Source organism: Vipera berus (assembly GCF_964194415.1).
Source record: "Vipera berus genome assembly, chromosome: 3".
In the NCBI taxonomy this organism is placed as follows: domain Eukaryota; kingdom Metazoa; phylum Chordata; class Lepidosauria; order Squamata; family Viperidae; genus Vipera; species Vipera berus.
The window spans coordinates 75,167,429-75,185,953 of NC_138204.1; the positions used below are offsets into that span (position 1 = coordinate 75,167,429).

General features: G+C 39.5%; 1 protein-coding gene across 1 annotated transcript in view; it reads left to right on the plus strand.

Annotated features, from left to right (window-relative positions):
- ST6GALNAC3 (ST6 N-acetylgalactosaminide alpha-2,6-sialyltransferase 3) overlaps positions 1 to 18,525 on the plus strand; it is a 347,784-nt gene that overhangs the window by 220,625 nt on the left and 108,634 nt on the right. The window contains exon 3 of the mRNA XM_081324950.1: positions 3,414 to 3,823. Within this exon, the coding sequence (XP_081181076.1) occupies positions 3,414 to 3,823 (410 nt within the window). The remainder of the gene's footprint in view (positions 1 to 3,413; positions 3,824 to 18,525) is intronic.

Sequence of the window (18,525 nt, forward strand, 5' to 3'; positions counted from 1 at the left end):
TATATATATATATATATATATATATATATATATATATATATATATATATATATATATATATATAAAGGGACGCGGTGGCTCAGTGGGTTAGGCGTCTAGTCATGCCGGCCACATGACCACGGAGATGTCCTCGGACAAACGCTGGCTCTTCGGCTTTGAAACGGAGATGAGCACCGGCCCCTAGAGTCGGAAACGACTAGCACACATGTGCGGGGGAAACTTTACCTTTACCTATATATATATATATATATATATATATGTATGTATGTATGTATGTATGTATATATATATATATATACACACACACATACATACATATATACATATACATATACATATACATATACATATACATATACATATACATATACATATACATATACATATAAAAAGGTAAAGGTTCCCCCGCACATGCGTGCTAGTCATTTCCAACTCTAGGGGCCGGTGCTCATCTCCATTTCAAAGCCGAAGAGCCAGCATTTGTCCGAGGACGCCTCCGTGGTCATGTGGCTGGCATGACTAGACGCCAAAGGCGCACGGAACGCTGTTACCTTCCCACCGTATTGGTCCCTATTTTTCTACTTGCATTTTTACGTGCTTTCGAACTGCTAGGTTGGCAGAAGCTGGGACGAGTAACAGGCGCTCACTCTGCTACGCGGCACTCGGGATTCGACCCGCCAAACTGCCGACCTTCTGATCGACAAGCTCAGCATCCTAACCCACTGAGCCACCGCGTCCCTAATATATATATATATATATATATATATATATATATATATATATATATATATATATATATATATATATATATATATATATATGAGAGAGAGAGAGAGAGAGAGAGAGAGAGAGACATAACACAGACCATAGAAGATTGATAGAATCTATCTTGATCATTTGAACTTTCAGTACTTCCCATTTCTTATCAAGGATATACATATTTGGTTCATTTATGCCTCTAATTAATAAATATTTTGTCAAAAATACATTAGAAAAAAATGTGAATTAATATATATCATATTTTTAGTGTCAAAGCAGTATTGACTGCAGATAAATGAATGTATTTGCTCTTCTTTACAGTCCATTTTGGAATAGAAAAAGAGATTTTGAAACAAGCAATAATTATCTGACTGACTTAAAATCCCAGAGAATGCAATAAACATTTTAGGCAGTGTTCAGTGATGACATAAAAAGAGAGTGAAATTTTGCTGGTGGCATTTCCACCCTATTATTAAATAGCTATGTCAACAAATGAGTTTTATTTTATTTACACTCACTTTTATCTCCCTTCAACATTTTGAACTTATTTTATTTTCTTAACTGCCCTCTTTCAATTAGACGTATGTAGTGCAGAAAAGAACAACAAGGATGATAGGTGCTCCGGAAGTTAAACCATATGAGGAATGGTTATGGGAACTAGGTATGTCTAGTTAGTCTAACAAGGGATAAATGATATCAGTCTTCCAACATTTAAGTGGTTGCCAGAGAGAAGCAGTGGTTAACCTATTCTCCAAAGGTTATTAAAGAGATCGAATCTAGAATTAGGGAGAAATTGCCTGGCAGTGAAAGCAATGGGATAGTTTGCCTCCAGAAGCTATGGGTGCTCCGACATTGGAGGTTTTCAAGAAGAGATTGGACAACCATTTGTCCAGATGGTATAGGTTCTCCTGCTGTACTAGAAGACCTCCAAGGTCCCTTCCAACTCTGTTATTCTATGTTCTATATATTTATTTGAATACCATATGGAATAAGATTAGTTTTCTAATAATTGTATTATACCATATCTGGACTATTTCGTTTGAGAAAGCTTGCACAGGACTGAAGTAATGTGCAAATAATTGAGATTTGGATGGTTTAGGTTAAAAAATTATTTGATTGCCTCTGAATCAAATTTACTTTTTGGATTAAATCATCAAATCACTTGTTTCCAAACTAAGCCAATGACTCTGCGGCTAGTTATCTATTTGCAGAAAGGTCCTTTTCTAAATTAAATTTGCTTTCCAAATCAGTTTGACTTCCTTAAATTATCTGATTTGGAAATCCAGTATAGTTCAGAAATTCCAGTTGAATCAGTGATCCAAATTGATCCAAAGTGAAATGACATTTGGATTGGTGATATATTGATGTGCACAGGCCACGTTGCTTATCGTCTCAGAATACCTTACTTATATGCATTGAACTTCCAACCTGCTGACCTTCGCTTTTCTCTTTTAAATGCACCACCAATATGCTTCAGAAAGAAGCAACAAAGATGATTGGGGGACTGGAGGCTAAAACATATAGGGAACGGTTGCTGGAATTGGGTATGTGTAGTTTAACGAAGAGAAGGGTGAGGGGTGACATGATAGCAGTGTTCCCCTATCTCAGGGGCTGCCACAAAGAAGAGGGAGTCAATCTATTCTCCAAAGCACCTGAAGGCAGAACAAGAAGCAACAGATGGAAGCTAGTCAAGGAAAGAAGCAACCTAGAACTAAGGAGAAACTTCCTGACAGTTAGAACAATTAACCAGTGGAACAACCTGCCTCCAGAAGTGGTGAATGCTCCAACACTGGAGGTTTTTAAGAAGAGACTAGACAGCCATTTGCCTGAAATGGTATAGGGTTTCCTGCCTGAGCAGGGGGTTGGACTAGGTGACCTCCAAGGTCCCTTCCAACTACTACTACTACTACTTATTATTTATTATTTATTATTATTATTGTTAATAATAATAATAATAATAATAATAATAATAATAATAATAATAATAATAATAATAATAATAATAATAATAATAATAGAAAGCTTCTTTTATGCCCTGTCTTAATAGTTCCACAATTCTTTCTGTTGGCCTTTCCTTTTCATTTGCTCATCTCCTATAATTCTGCCTCTTTCATGTCACAATTTCTTTCATCAAAATTCCCTTTGGCAGACTTTTATCTCTAATATGCTGTTGTTGCTTCTTCCTGTTTTGCTCTTTCTAAATCTACTTTTGTGCACGCTGCAGTTTTCTTCAGCTATCCTTTTTGCATTACAAGCAGGGCTGCAATTAGACAAGTGAGCTGCTTACCTTAAGCAGCAGATTCTGACTGAGGATAAAAAGATGCTGAAAAAAAGAATTTTATGTCAGAGTTTACTTGGTACCCTCTAAATTAAACCCATTGCTGACTTTTGCATTATACTTATTCATAAGCTAAATAAAAGATTATATGTAAGCCCTTCTTCTAGAAAGTCGTGGGTATCTTGTAAAAAGTTTGGTCCCTGATACTCATTGATATAACTGTTGTTAGTGGTCAATAGAGATCTTTGGTGGGTACTTATTCATGCACATGATCCATATAACCTGATTCCAGATCTTTAGATCCCCTACTCCCCAATTGCTTCCAAGTCTCGGGCAAAATTGACTGACTATTTTTTCCCCCTTCCTTTCTAAACAGCCTTTGCAGCTGGAGTGTGATCTCTGTGCCATTATTTCAAACTCAGGTCAGATGACAGAACAGAAAGTGGGATCTGAAATTGACCAGGCTTCCTGTATATGGAGAATGAATAATGCTCCCACCAAGGGCTATGAAGAAGATGTTGGGAAAAGGACAACAGTAAGAGTTGTCTCCCATACCAGCGTCCCTCTTTTGCTTAAGAATGCAGACTATTTTTTCAAGGAAACCAATAGTACAATTTATGTCATCTGGGGACCTTTCCGAAATATGAGAAAAGATGGAAGTGGCATTGTATATAATATGCTGAAGAAGACTGTGGACAGTTATCCTGGGGCCAAAATCTATGTGACCACTGAAAAACGCATGAGCTACTGTGATGAGATCTTTAAAAAGGAAACTGGGAAGGATCGGTAAGTCCTGCATTGCAGACCCAAATAATTATTTCACCAATTTAACAAGAAAGTACTGGGTTGTTGTTGTTTTTAATCTGTACATGTCACCAATAAATCAATCTCTCAAATTAGTGTTTTAAAAAGATACACTTTTTTGGCTGGTGTTTTTGCACTTGACTAGAAAAAAGACCTATCCATTATCTTCTAATTGTCATTTTCTTTCTTTTTGGCTAAGATCCTCAAACATACATGTTTATGCAAAGGATTTTAATACTGCATGTTTACTTCACTCCATTTGTTTAAGGTGCCAATTTCCATGCTTTAAAATTTGTAGACAGGATAGCTTCATACTCAAGTGTTTAGGTTGGTACTATCAAATGATATACAGGTACTGTAGTTGGCCATATACAGAAAGAAACACAAGAAAAAATACATTATTAGTGTACTGGTTGTTAGAGATTTTTATGAATTTTCAAGCCTTTTGGTGTTTTTATAAGCATGGGGTGATAAAGTATCCCAAGGTAGATACTGTAGACTATTCTTATGTTATATTGAGCTCCAGATGTTTGTGTTAAAGCAGCCTTGTAAAATTTGAAGAGCAGAAAATAGATTGAACAATTAGTTGGGCCATTTAAGGAAGCACTGTTGTGGTCAGTTACAAAGAGAGAACAGAAAGTGCTTTATAACCTCTTAGGCCAATATTGCGGAACAAACTATATAAGATTCAAAAATTGAAGTAATACAACCCACGTGTGATTTAAACAAAAAATAATGAAATTAAAATGGCTTAGGTAGAGATTGGGGTTTTTTTTCTGGTCATGAAGAGAAAGATGAGGGGGAAAAAGGGATTTTGAAGCTTCTTCTACAACTTTTTGAATAAATGTTATATGTCTTTAGATGCTCCCAAAGGAGCTAAATTTGAAAGGACAATATGTGCTTAATAAAGCTTTTTTTGTAAAGTATCACTAGCTTACACAGCACTATACAGAGCGTAAAAGTTCGCTACACCCTAAGTTGATTGTGTGAAAGTTAATAGTGGGCAATAGCAGGAGAAGAGAAAGGAAATGTAGCTCAGGAAAGACAGGATTTTGAAATAGAACTGACAATAAATTCATACATTCATTGATTGAAAAAAATGTTAGGTTTTTTTTTTACAGTATGGATTTGTATGTTGCATGAATGTTAAGGCAAGAAAAATGTTAAAATGTAGCCCTAATAAGTAAAAGGAGGGAGTTGTAACTGGTATTTTCTTATATCATAAGCTCTAATCCAGTGTTTCTCAACCTGTGGTCTGTGGACCCCTGGGGGGGCAATGTCATCATCAGGGGTCTACAAAGACTTGAAGAAATGTTATGATTTAAATTGTGAGTTTTGTAGTCCATGGCCATGGATGGAAGTCAACCTTGAGTCGGTGAGAATCGAACTATTGGCAGTCAACAGAATTAGCCTGCAATACTGCATTCCAACCACTGTGCAACCATTCCTCATTTCTATATAAAAGAGCTGGATATAACAATTTGCCAAAAATGCCTAGTGGAGTTTAGAGTAGAGTAGGACTCCAATGTATGAGTTTTAGATCAAAGTACAAGGCAGTCATGTTTTGTGGGCCATGTTGACTCTTCTGCCATGTTCCATATATTGCTGTTTCAGTCTTGGCCTCACAGAGACAGCAGAGTCAGACAGAAATTTATTCTGTTTGTGAGCCATTTGCTGAACTGCCAAATAGTAACCGAGCTCCGTGTGTGAAGAAAATGACCACACATGTCTTGCCAAACCATTAAACATTTGTTCACTCTTGATTTTTCTCCCTTAGTTCTTGTTTTGTTAGTAACGCCGGATATTTTTTGCTTTCTCAGATAAATAACTTTTCTTCCTTTAGGGTGGTATTAAACAATGCTCTGACTTTGCAGCAAAATTAGAAGGAAGCCAAATGCTGCTCATAGGACACACAAATGCACAGCTTGTGTTGGAAATGGAAATTTTGGGAGGCTTATTCTTAAAATATTAACTGTGGAGATGCTGTATATGGCTAATGTGTGACCACAGTCTAGCAAAGTAACAAAATTCTAGCTTGTTGAGCCATTATCAGACATTTGATGGTTCTGCAGAGTGATATGATCCTGCAAAATGAAATGCTTCTGTCATTACACTATCTATATTGTATGTTTCTCAGAGATAGTTAAGAGGCATGTACTATAGTCACTTTTGTAATGTAAACTGTAACAAAATTAAGAATTTACTAATTATATTCATATATGCTGACAGAAAAGCCCAAACTAGCATTTTTAAGAATCCAATAATAAGATTTTTTTAGGATTGACGGCAAAATATCATCAAAGTTCTTACACTGCCACATACTTCTCACTACATTCTATGCCACTATGTATTTCTCTATTATTTTTCATTCATTGATGTTGAGATACGATAAATGGGAAGCCTAACAATAATTATTAATTTATTCAGATTATATTTTAACTGGTTGTTTTGGTGGGATAAGGTGATCTTTCAGCAATGGATCATAGTTTGGAAAGATTCCCTCCATGTATGCAACTCAAGATTATTTTCTCCATTGCTTCTCTCTCTCTCTCTCTCTCTCTCTCTCTCTCTCTCTCTCTCTCTCTCTCTCTCTCTCTCTCTCTCTCTCTCTCTCTCACACACACACACACACACAAAGATCCTTTACCATTAATTAACTCTCCATGTTCCCAAATAGCTCTCATTTTTATCTTAACAAAGTAAAAAATAAATTTCATAAACAGGCTGCTAAAATTGTGATTGTCTCGTTTCCAGCTCAATATGAATGTGAAGGCAAGTTTGTTGTTTTTGGATACTTTTAATTAGTAAGGGTACTTTAAGTCACTGTATATTCTCCTTTCCTGAATTATTGTTGTGCATAAAAAATATACTGTGGCAGGTAGACTTTCATACTAAAGTGTTTTTAGTTTGTACAGTCTTGAAGGTGCTCAAAAGCTGACAGCTTCTTCCAGTATTTCGTTAGCGTTATTCAGGGCAGTATTAAATACACAGGTTGAGATGAAAGGACAATTTAAGCTATATGTGAAGGGATGCCAGCTACTAACAAAATGTGAAAAAAAGATTTTTCCCCTTTTTGGAGTGTTTACCTGAATTTTAATGTGCAGTTTTGTTTCCCTGATGTTTAAAAATGTAATAGAAATTCTTATAGCATCATTTAATTAGTAATAGCTAGGGGAAAAAATCTTTGTAGATTGCATTGAAAGAAAAAGAGTTCATTTCAGCCTAGTAAAATGCATGGAGAGAAACTCTAGAGAGCATTTAATTAGCTGGCACCAAAGTTGTTCCATCTTCAGGGATCTCTAAAATTAATGAAGGTTAGAACCAAAGAGATCAATGCACCAGTACTGTAGCCTTATCAGATAATAGTGTAGAAAGGGGGAGTGGTTTAAATGGAAGTTCAGCTTGCAACTATTTACAAACAAGCCATTGCCTGCTTCCTAGGACTGAGAGAGACTGACTAACCCCAAATCAACCAATTGGCTTCATGCCTAAGGTGGGACTAGAACTGATAGTCTGTCGATTTCTAGACTTATGCTTTGACCAGTATTCTAAACTGGCTCTCAATAACTCTGTTAGTAACCTTTCTGTTACAAGTTGAAAATTATGTACAAATGATACCAGAATATTAATCTGGTGGAAGATCTTTCATATATATAATTCCAAGGTGGCTTATGATTTGGTAGATATTTTATTAGTTACTTTCATTAAAAAGCCAATCAGTGTTTCAGATGACTTTGGACTAATTGGTTTGATCCAGGCCTTACAGAAGATATCCCAAAAATATACGGTAATCAAGTTCTTTAGTTTTTAACATGTTGTTTTCTGTTTTTGGATCGAAATTTAAAATTTATTCATCCTAAAATGCTTTTTTAATGTGAATCTTTTATGTGAAATAGTTTAATCCCATTATCATAAATTCCAGTAGACCAGCTACTCTACCATTTCTGTCGTTTCCATTCGTGAACCTCCATTTTAGGATAAGCTTCTGTTTTTCCAGGAGTAGGAATAATATTTCTTTTTACTAGATTCAGAATATTTCAAGAAGAAACACATTTGCAGGGAAATATTAGTATGCTAGTAACACATACTCTTTATTCTCTACCTTTGGAAATGAACTTATGGCTATGTTACCTAATTTGAATATTTAGTATTTTATTTAGCTCCTAAGGCAAAAAAAATGCTTGTGAGTTTTATAGGATAGTGTTCTTACTTGTATCCTTAGTAAATGTGCCGGATAGTGTGGCATATTTGGATTTGAAAATATGTTTTATAATGTGAGGTAAATAAATGGGTTTTGTGTTTTGTGTGTGTGTGTGTGTTTTTGCTGTTTATTGATTTCTACATTAAGTTTCAAGGACCTGGTGTCATGAAACCTGGTTAGTTACTATATATTGGCTTAATGGGTTTACTGTTGCAACAATTCATATATGGCCATATGACTGAAATAATTCACTTGTGCTAAAAGAAAATAATTAAGCTTCCCCCTTCCCAGATCTTGAAACTCAGACTCAAAGGAAGCTTCTCTGGAATAGCACATGATATGGTAAGAGACAACAGAGGAAAGTAAATTGAGAAAAAAAATAACTGTCATGTTCTGAAATTTGCAGAAAGTCAGATTGAGATCAAATAAATAGGGTTTTTTGCCTATTACTTTTTTGTCAATATTTATATTTTCATGTTTGAGGCACCCACCTTTTTTAATATCATGGTGCCAATCAATCAGAAATATAAATTGAACATATTTTCCTCACAGGAAACAGCCAGTTTGGAAATGAAAATAGTCCTGTTGGAGCGTTTTAATCAGCATTTTATTTCTCACATTCGCCAACCATATCTTACTTTATATTCTCTGATTGTTGTTCCCTGCAAGTATGTAGAGAAATGGTATGTAGAGAAATGTTTTCCCAAACTGGGGCCATATCATCTGGCCTATCACTAACTTAAGATAATTTATGAAAAAGGGTAAAATTCTCACTGATCACTGAGGAGCTTGTTATCTGTCTCCATTGAGAAAATTGTCCACTTATTTGTAATCTGTTTTCAGATTTTAAGTATGACTTAGCCAATAACAGCAGAAGAATCTTTGATTAAATTCTCAAAAGCTTGTTGAAAGTCCAAGTATCTGAATTTACCTTTGCAGAATCCAAGCTGATTTGTCTTAGCCAGGCTTATTTCTCTCTGCGCTTGGTGATATTCCTGTGAAGTTGAGCTACAGTTTCTGGGATGTCCCCTGTGTCTATGTTAAAAAACTAGTTTAATGTTGGCTATTTTCTGATCTTCTAGTATAACTGAGGGACAAGTTATATAATTTTATTAAGAGGTCAGCAATTTTGAGTTCTTAAGGAAATCTCAGACAGATGCCACCAGGACCAGTTCTTTGCTCCCGTGTGATCTTTCAAGTTCTTCTCTTACAACTTTAATTGACTTTAATTGTCCCAGTTGTCTCCTTGAGAAAATCAGTACAGGCTTAGGTATTTGTATTTTGTTTCCTGCAATAATTCAGTAATATAAAGAATTCACTCGATTTCTGCATCTCCTATTCCTCTTGAGCATTCCTTTCATACTTTTCCCCATTTAAAGGCCCAATGTTTTTCTTGCCAGTTTGAATAAATTTAAATTTTCTTAATGGTGGTTTGTTTGTTTCATCATTGCATTTTTATGTACTCATTTGTATTCTATCAATCATGTACATCAGATTGGATGCCAATAAGAGGAAAATTAAGGAGATTTAAACAGAGTATGAGAAATGTTTCTTAACCTGGATACATGAAGGCTAAGCTACTGTAATTTATTGATGCAGTCATCTGCAAGAATTGTGCATCTTCCTTCAAATAACATTCCCTTTATATACCACCATCCACGGAGAAAATTCACTTGCTGCTACAGCAATACCCAAACTTTGAATATGTATGGAAATTAGAATGTTTCCGTGTTAATTTTTTTTCTGGTAGAACATACCAGAAAGCAGACTCTTTTAGAATATTTTTCACAATAAACTGAACCATTAATGCTTCCTAGTTCTCTTTCTCTTATTTGTCAAAAATAAATATGCCTGTTGTTTTCTTCAACAGTATTGGTGACTAATGTGGCAGGAAAGTACCATTATTGGCATCAATGGTTTTTTACCTTCATCATGGTTTGGCTTTTTTTTCAAACGGCATACTATTTTTAATGATTATCAGAATACTTTTTTTTCTTTTATAAAAAAAGCTATCTACTTAATCTGCAGTGTCTCTGTTGTAGTGCAGATAATGGCAATTTTGGTAAGCATTTGACAATAGTGCACATATTAAGAGGTAGTTTCTCTGCAGTCACAAATAAGGAAACTTAAACACTGTATTACAGGAAAAACAAGCCCTCCCCCCCCAAAAAAAACCAAGTAGCTATGTAAGTTAACACAACAGTAACATACCTTGTTTAACCAAGAGAAAATTCACAGACTGTGAAGAACAGTGATTCAAATGAGTGAATTCTTATTGAAAGAACTTAAAGGCAGCCTTGAAATTATGTCCATTTCAAATGTTTATTTAACAGCAAATGTGAAACCAAGAAGAATATCTGCTAGTACTATAGAGATTCAACGTCATGCTTTTATCTTTTGTTCAATGCTGTGAATTTTTATATTTTGTTTGAATTTTATTTACATATGAGATACCGGTAAATTCCACTGAAAACTACACCCAGGGATTTCATGTACCAAGAAATATTTTACATCAGAAACTGAAAAGCTTAGTGACACAAACATTGATGGCAAAGTATAAATGACTGAATAACTGTAAGGTTGTATTTTTTTGCAAAGGGTAAAGCACCTGAATAAGTCCACCGAAGTCACTCTTTGAAGATACTTTCCAGATTACATAATGCTGGTAGATCCAGATTTCACATTGAAATAAAGATAAAAGGCCTCTTTTCTGATTCAGATGATGGGAGCTGAGGAAAATCTTCATTAATTTTGTTATCACAACTAAGAGCTATGCAATTGCACGTTAAAATGGCCTTTCCAATTTTATGTACGTAGGATTCTATATGTTGCACAATCTTTTATAGAAATTCTGGGGTGTTATTTTAATGTAAAACCCAGAAATTATACTTGTAATTGCATTAGATTCAGCAGGATAAAATGTTCATTCAAAAGATGCCCCTGAACTGCTATATGATCTGGAATGATAAAAGATTGATGTGCTATTGAATCCTACAAGCCACAGGAGACTTAAAAATACTATATTATTGTAAAATTAAAGTTGGATGGACAATATTAGCTAAATTGTCCATCCAACTTTAATTTATATATTCCTATATAACCATATTCTGCACAGTTTCATGAAATACTTTATTAATAATGCTTATTGCTCAGTATTGCTGAAATCTAACCATACTACAAAATAAAATTATTAATGTTTTAGAAGAAAATACAGAACAACCTCTGTTGTTGTTGTTAGTTGCGAAGTCGTGTCCGACCCATCGCAACCCTATGGACAATGTTCCTCCAGGCCTTCCTGTCCTCTACCACCTTCTGGGGTCCATTTAAGCTCACGCCTACTGCTTCAGTGACTCCATCCAGCCACCTCATTCTCTGTCGTCCCCTTCTTCTCTTGCCCTCAATCTTTCCCAGCATTAGGCTCTTCTCCAGTGAGTCCTTCCTTCTCATTAGATGGCCAAAGTATTTGAGTTTTAGCTTCAGGATCTGGCCTTCTAAAGAGCAGTCAGGGTTGATCTCCTCTAGGACTGACCGGTTTGATCGCCTTGCAGTCCAAGGGACTCGCAGGAGTCTTCTCCAGCACCATAGTTCAAAGGCTTCAATTCTTTGGCGCTCAGCCTTTCTTATGGTCCAGCTTTCACTGCCATACATTGCAACTGGGAAGACCATCGCCTTGACTATACGCACTTTTGTTGACAGGGTGATGTCTCTGCTTTTTTAGTGTGCTGTCTAGATTTGCCATGGCTTTCCTCCCGAGGAGCAAGCGTCTTTTAATTTCTTGGCTACAGTCCCCATCTGCAGTGATCTTGGAGCCCAGGAAAATAAAATCTGTCACTACCTCCATTTCTTCCCCATCTATTTGCCAGGAATTGAGAGGGCCAGATGCCATGATCTTGGTTTTCTTAATGTTTAGTTTCAACCCAAGTTTTCAACCCAAGAACAACCTCTACTACCCCATAATTGATACAGATACAGGGGAAATTAGTAATGTTCTTCCTTCTAATTTTTAAAGAATTGTTCAGCTTAAACTTGGGATATAAAAACGAGTCTCTACAGATTTTACTTCACCAGTCATTGCCAACTGTAGGGGTGGTGGTGGTACTCATCTCCATTTCAAAGCCATTGAGCCATCACTGTCCAAAGATATTTTTGCGGTCATATGATATGACAGAGCACTGTTACCTTCCCACCAAAGTGGTACCTATTTATCTAGTCTTATGTATTTATTTACTCCCTCTATTTTTTTATTTGCATGTTTTCGAACTGCTAGGTTGGCAGAAGCTGGAGGAGGACGGGAACTCACCCCATCATGTAGCGCTCAGGTCTCGAATCTAGGCTACTGGCTTTCCGACTGAAAAGCCCAGAGTCTTAACCACTGAGCCACTGCCCCACCCTCTAAACTTGGGGAAACTATATTAAATCAAGCTCATATTCAAATGGAAGTTACTAGTCATATATCTGCCTAATTTAATTCTCCATTCTCCATTTTGCTCTCAAATAATATTTGCTGAGTTACACAACATGGCTTAGTTTGTGAATTCAGATCACTTTCTCTGACCAGTTTTATTGACACACACAACATGACCATAGTAATAATAACAAAGCATTAATAATTTGGCCTCTGTGGGCAGGTAGATTATTAGAGGAGGCAGTAGAAATAATTGTTCACTAATGTGAAAAGTAAAAAATATGTACTGTATTATATTGCTTACAATGTGAAATTAAAATAACAATTACTGTATATGATAATGAAAGTACACAATATGCTTAAGTTTATCTTTATATAAATTAATAGCAAAAGAAGACTGCAAAGATTATGTCTAATTAAACTGAATACCATTATCACTGAAAGGTGAGTTTTAGCACAGCATTTGTAAGAAACATGGCTATCTACTGTTTAAAAATGTGACCATTTTATAATTCACCAGGTCTAATTCTTTTCTTCTAAATGAATTGGAAATGCATTCACTCGGGACACATCTGTTAAGTGGGTTTACAAGTATGTTGAGTGCATGGGAAAATGAAAAATAAGAAATTATGCTACTATGATTATTATATCCACAAAAATGAGAAATCTTCAGCTGATGTTGGCCTTCAACATTTCTTCACAAGAACCTATGATCATGATTATATGTGAAATCACAGCTGCCAGTTATTATTATGCTTCTGATTCTTGCTGTTAATGATTCTACTGCTAAGATCTGGTATGGATTGCAAATAGTTTTTCATAGATCAGATGCTGCCAGGGAGACAACATTAATTAATAGAACATTCAAATATCTTCACCTCCTATCCCTCCAGCTTTTTTGAAGAAACACTTTTCAGTAATTGGATTTTTACAAGTTCAAATTTTGCTTCTGCTCTTCACTCCAGAATATTGTTGGGGTTCATCATAACATGTAACATAATCCATACCTCCCTTTAACCTCTGCATGAAGCTTCTGGTTGAGATCATTTGCTACCACGGGTTAAGGTATCATGAATATGCTGATGATGCTCAACTTTATATTTCCACCCCTGGTGATCTAAGTGATGCTATTGCTGCTTTCTTGCCATGCCTTACAGGGGCTGGATGGGAGGCAACGATGTTCAGCTGAACCTTGACAAGACCAAATAGGGGCCTGGAACTTCAAGATCCGGAACTTTAACAACTTTAGTTCTGGATGGGGTTGTACTACCCCAGATACAGCTGGTTTGCAACTTGGACTCACAAGAATAGGTGGCAGTTACGGCAAGGAGAGCCTTTGCACAACTTCTGTTGTGCACCAGTTGTGGTCTTTCCTGGATCGGGAATCCCTGCCTTCAGTCACTCAAGCCTTGATCATCTCATGTTTGGACTACTGCAATGTACTTTACATGGGCCTACCCTTGAAGAGCATTCAACTGGCGTAGAGTGTGGTAGTGCAGGCAGTTTCTGCGTGCAATTCAAGGTGTTTAATGTCCTGCATGGCATGGTTCCAAGTTGTTTGAGTAAGCATCTCACTCCAATGGGACTGGCCCAACCCATCTTCACTGGCAGAGAGGGCATGCTGCGGGGCCCCATCAGTTGGAATTTCTAATGGCGTGGTCCAAGAGAAGAGCCTTCTCTGCTGTGGCTTCCCCCTTTCTGACCTTCTGTAAGGGCCTGAAGACCAGGTTCAGCCAGGTGGCTTGTGACCCCAATGGCGAAGTATCATACTGGAGATGCTTGTTGAATTAAGAGAAAACCCCCCTCCTGCTCCTTCCCTCCCCATCTTTTATCTGTAACATTACTTTGGATTGTGAGCAGAGATGACAGCCGCTGTGAAGTATAAGAGGTCAGCGAGTAGAGTGGTCCTCTGAATGTTTCCCAAGGAGAGATTGGAAGATCACCCATGAGTGCTCTGACTGGAAGATCAGAAAACAGTGGCCTCCTATAGGTCTTGAGTTGGAGGAGCCAAGGGAGACTACATCTTTGTTCTCAGAAACAGCAGAGCCCTTCAGTCAGAACTGAAGAAGCTTCTTGGGTGAGAAGCGAAACAACTTCAAGAAAAAGAAAGTCCAGTTGCCTTTTGAAAAAGCTCCTTTGGGAACAGAGCCTTTCATAAGTACACTAACTCAGCCAGACACACCAACAGAACACACTTCCAAACAGTTTAACCACCTTAAGGATATTAGAGACCTTTAAAACAATGAGTTTAATTTTACAACTGGTGAGTTTTACCTTCCTCAAATTTAAGAAATTTTAAATAGAGAATTAAGAATTTTAAATAATGTAAAATTGGGGAAAAAGCAAAAATAAAAGACTTAGTTTAAGAGTTTTAACTAGACTAAGAGACCACACAGTTTTGGAATATTGGTTATTTTTGCTGCCAACTTTGAAAATCAGGCATGTAATGTACTCATGAGAAACAACTGAAATGGAACGAAATCCATATTAGGAACTCAGTTTTGATGAAGGTTGTAAGATAGGACTAAAGGAAGATGAAGGTGAAACTAAAGGACCAGGAAGTAAAGAGTTAAATGGGTAAGCAGGTTATAACTTTTCATTATCTTAAAGAGGTTTTTTTAAAATAAAATAAAATAAAATAAAACATGGAGTGAAATATTAATAACTAAGATGTCAGAATTAGGGATACAGATTTTAATGGATAATTTTTTGAAGATGATAAGAAAAACTTTTTTAAAACTTTTAAAAAGTTTTACCTCACACTGGCATAGTAGAGTTAAAAGACACAGAAGATAACAAAATTGAGATTACCAAAATGGGAGTACAAAAGACAAACCAAGAAAAGTATCTGGACATACAAGAGCTGAGACAAGAAAATTTGAACGATGCCTCTTTAAGGGATTTACACATTTATTTATTATTTTATTTATTTTATTTATTTGTTTTTATAAACCGCCCTTCTCCCGAGGGACTCGGGGCGGTGTACAGAGTAAGATAGGCAACATAATGAAACAGTATTGAAAAACAATAATCAAAACAGAACAAACTGGGACCCCAATTAGAGCTATCAGAGCTATCAGAGCTATCAGGCCAGGCCGGACTGCTGGAATAGGTAAGTCTTTAAGTCGCGCCGGAAGGTGCGGAGGTCGGGGGCCATCCGGATTTCAGTTGGTAAGCAGTTCCAGAGGGCTGGCGCACCCACTGAGAATGCCCTTCCCCTGGGGGCCACCAGCCGACATTCCTTGAGCAGTGGCACCCTGAGGAGGCCCTCTCTGTGGGAGCGCACAGGGCGGTGGGGTGTTGACATTGGCAGAAGGTGCTCCCGTAGGTAGTCCGGACCCATGCCATGTAGGGCTTTGTATGTCATTGTTAGCACCTTGAACTTCACTCGGAAGGCAACCGGAAGCCAGTGCAGCGCACAGACGAGAGGTGTAATATGGGAGTATCGGGAGGCTCCCAAAAGTGTCCGTGCCGCTGCACTTTGCACCAGTTGAAGCTTCCGAGTGGATCTCAAGGGCAGCCCCATGTAGAGAGCGTTACAGTAGTCTAGGCGAGAGGTCACAAGGGCATGGGTGATTGTACGTAAGGCATCCAGGTCCAGATAAGGCCGTAGTTGGCGCACCAGTCGAACCCGGGAGAAGGCCCCCTTGGTCACAGCTCCTATGTGATCTTAAAAAGAGCCTTGGTGGAGCAGTGGGCTAATGCCTCCTTAAGTAACACCAGCTGCCTGCAATTAGTGCAGGTTCGCATCCCACCAGGCTCAAGGTTGACTCAGCCTTCCATCCTTCCGAGGTAGGTAAAATGAGGACCCAGATTGTTGGGGGCAATTAAGCTGACTTTGTAATAATGCCGCTTGGGGGTGTGTGTGAAAGCCCTAATAAGCAGGCATATACATAGAATGAAGGCTACTGCTAAGCTTGTAAGCCGCCCTGAGTCTTCGGAGAAGGGCGGGATATAAATGGAATTAAAATTAAATTAAAATTAAATTCCAGGGAGAGCTGTGAGTCTAGGAGGACACCCAGGTTGCGGGCCCTATCAACAGGGGGTAGTAACTCATCCCCGATGTTAAGGGATGGGATGCTCTGAGTATCCTGGCTTGCCGGTACATATAGCCATTCAGTCTTGTCCGGGTTCAGTTGAAGCCTGTTCCTCCCCATCCATTCCCGGACCGCTTTCAGGCAGCGGGACATCACGTCGATGGCATCACTGATGTTGTTTGGAGTTGAGATGAAAAGCTGGGTGTCATCAGCATACTGATGGTACCCTACTCCAAAGCTGCGAATGATCTCACCCAGCGGTTTCATGTAGATGTTGAACAGGAGAGGCGAGAGGACCGACCCCTGAGGGACTCCGCAAACGAGAGGCCTCGGGGTCGACCTCTGTCCCCCTGCCAGCACCGACTGCGAGCGACCCTGGAGAAAGGAGGAGAACCAACGCAGAACCGTGCCTCCCACTCCCAGTCCCCTGAGGCGTCGCAGCAAGATACCATGGTCGATGGTATCGAAAGCCGCCGAAAGGTCTAATAAGACTAGGACAGAGGAATGGCCCCTGTCCTGGGCTCTCCAGAGATCATTCATCAGAGCGACCAATGCCGTCTCCGTGCTGTAGCCCGGCCTGAAGCCCGATTGGTACGGGTCTAGATAAACCGCTTCATCCAGGACCTGAGGAAGTTGGTGCGCCACCACACTCTCAACAACCTTCGCAAGGAAGCAAAGATTGGAGACTGGACGAAAGTTATTCAATGAGGATGGGTCCAAGGTGGGCTTCTTGAGGAGAGGTCTCACCACCGCCTCCTTCAAGGCGGTGGGGAAGTGACCCTCACTCAGAGAAGCAGAGATGACCGCCAGGAACCAGCCTCGTGTCCCCTCTCGAGCCGCATAAGCCAGCCAGGAAGGGCACGGGTCCAGTAAGCATGTGGAGGAGCTCAACCTCCTCATAATCCTGTCCACTTCCTTAGGAGTCACAGGATCAAATTCCTCCCAGATGACGTCAACAAGACTGTCCATGTCTTGTTCTTCCAACTCAGCCCAGTTGGAGTCCAGGCCGGTTCGAATCCGAGCAATTTTATCCAGCAGATATTGACCGAATTCGTCGGCTCGACCCTGCAAGGGTTCCTCCCTCACCTCTTGGTTCAGTAGGGAGCGAGTCACCCTGAACAAGGCAGCCGGGCGATTATCTGCGGACGCGATGAGGGTGGAAAAGTAGTTGGATTTTGCCACCCTTATCGCAGAGAGATAAGACCTGGTGAGGATTCTTAATCGCAATCGGTCGGATTCGGATCGACTGGATCTCCAACGGCTCTCTAGGCCCCGTCTCCGACGCTTCATCTCCCGGAGCTCCGCGGTGAACCATGGGGCTCGCTGGGATCTGCGCCGGGTCAGAGGCCGCAGGGGTACAACTCGGTCCAGAGCCTCCGTGGCTGCCTTTTCCCAGGCTTCCACTAAGGCATCCGCCAAGCTGTGAGCAGGGAGTGCATGTGCGTCCCCAAGCGCTGCCTGGAACCTATCAGGGTCCATTAGGCGCCTAGGGCGGTACCATCTGGTTGGCACCGTGCACCCACGGCGGGGGGTGGCAAAGGGGAAGTCTAGCCGTAGGAGGTGATGATCGGTCCATGACAGGGGCGCAACAGTCGTGGCACCCCCACCGATATCATCACGCCACCGTCCAGACAAGAACACCAAGTCTGGGGTGTGGCCTCTCTCATGAGTCGGTCCAGAAATTATTTGTGACAGGTCCATGGCCGCCATGGAAGCCATGAACTCCCGAGCCAGTTCGGACGATCCTCCCAGGGACGGTAGGTTAAAGTCGCCCAAGACCATGAGTTTTGGGAATTCAACCACCAACCCTGAGAGGACATCGAGTAGCTCGGGCAGGGCTGCCGCTGCACGATTAGGTGGTAGGTACGCCAGCAGCAGGCCCAACTGTGCCCCCGGGCCATATCTCAGTAGGAGAGACTCACACCCGACCATCTGAGGGACGGTGGTCTCTCGCGGGCTAAGGGATTCCCTGATGATAACTGCCACTCCCCCGCCCCTCCCATGGGTCCGAGGCTGGTGCAGCACCTGGAAACCTGGTGGG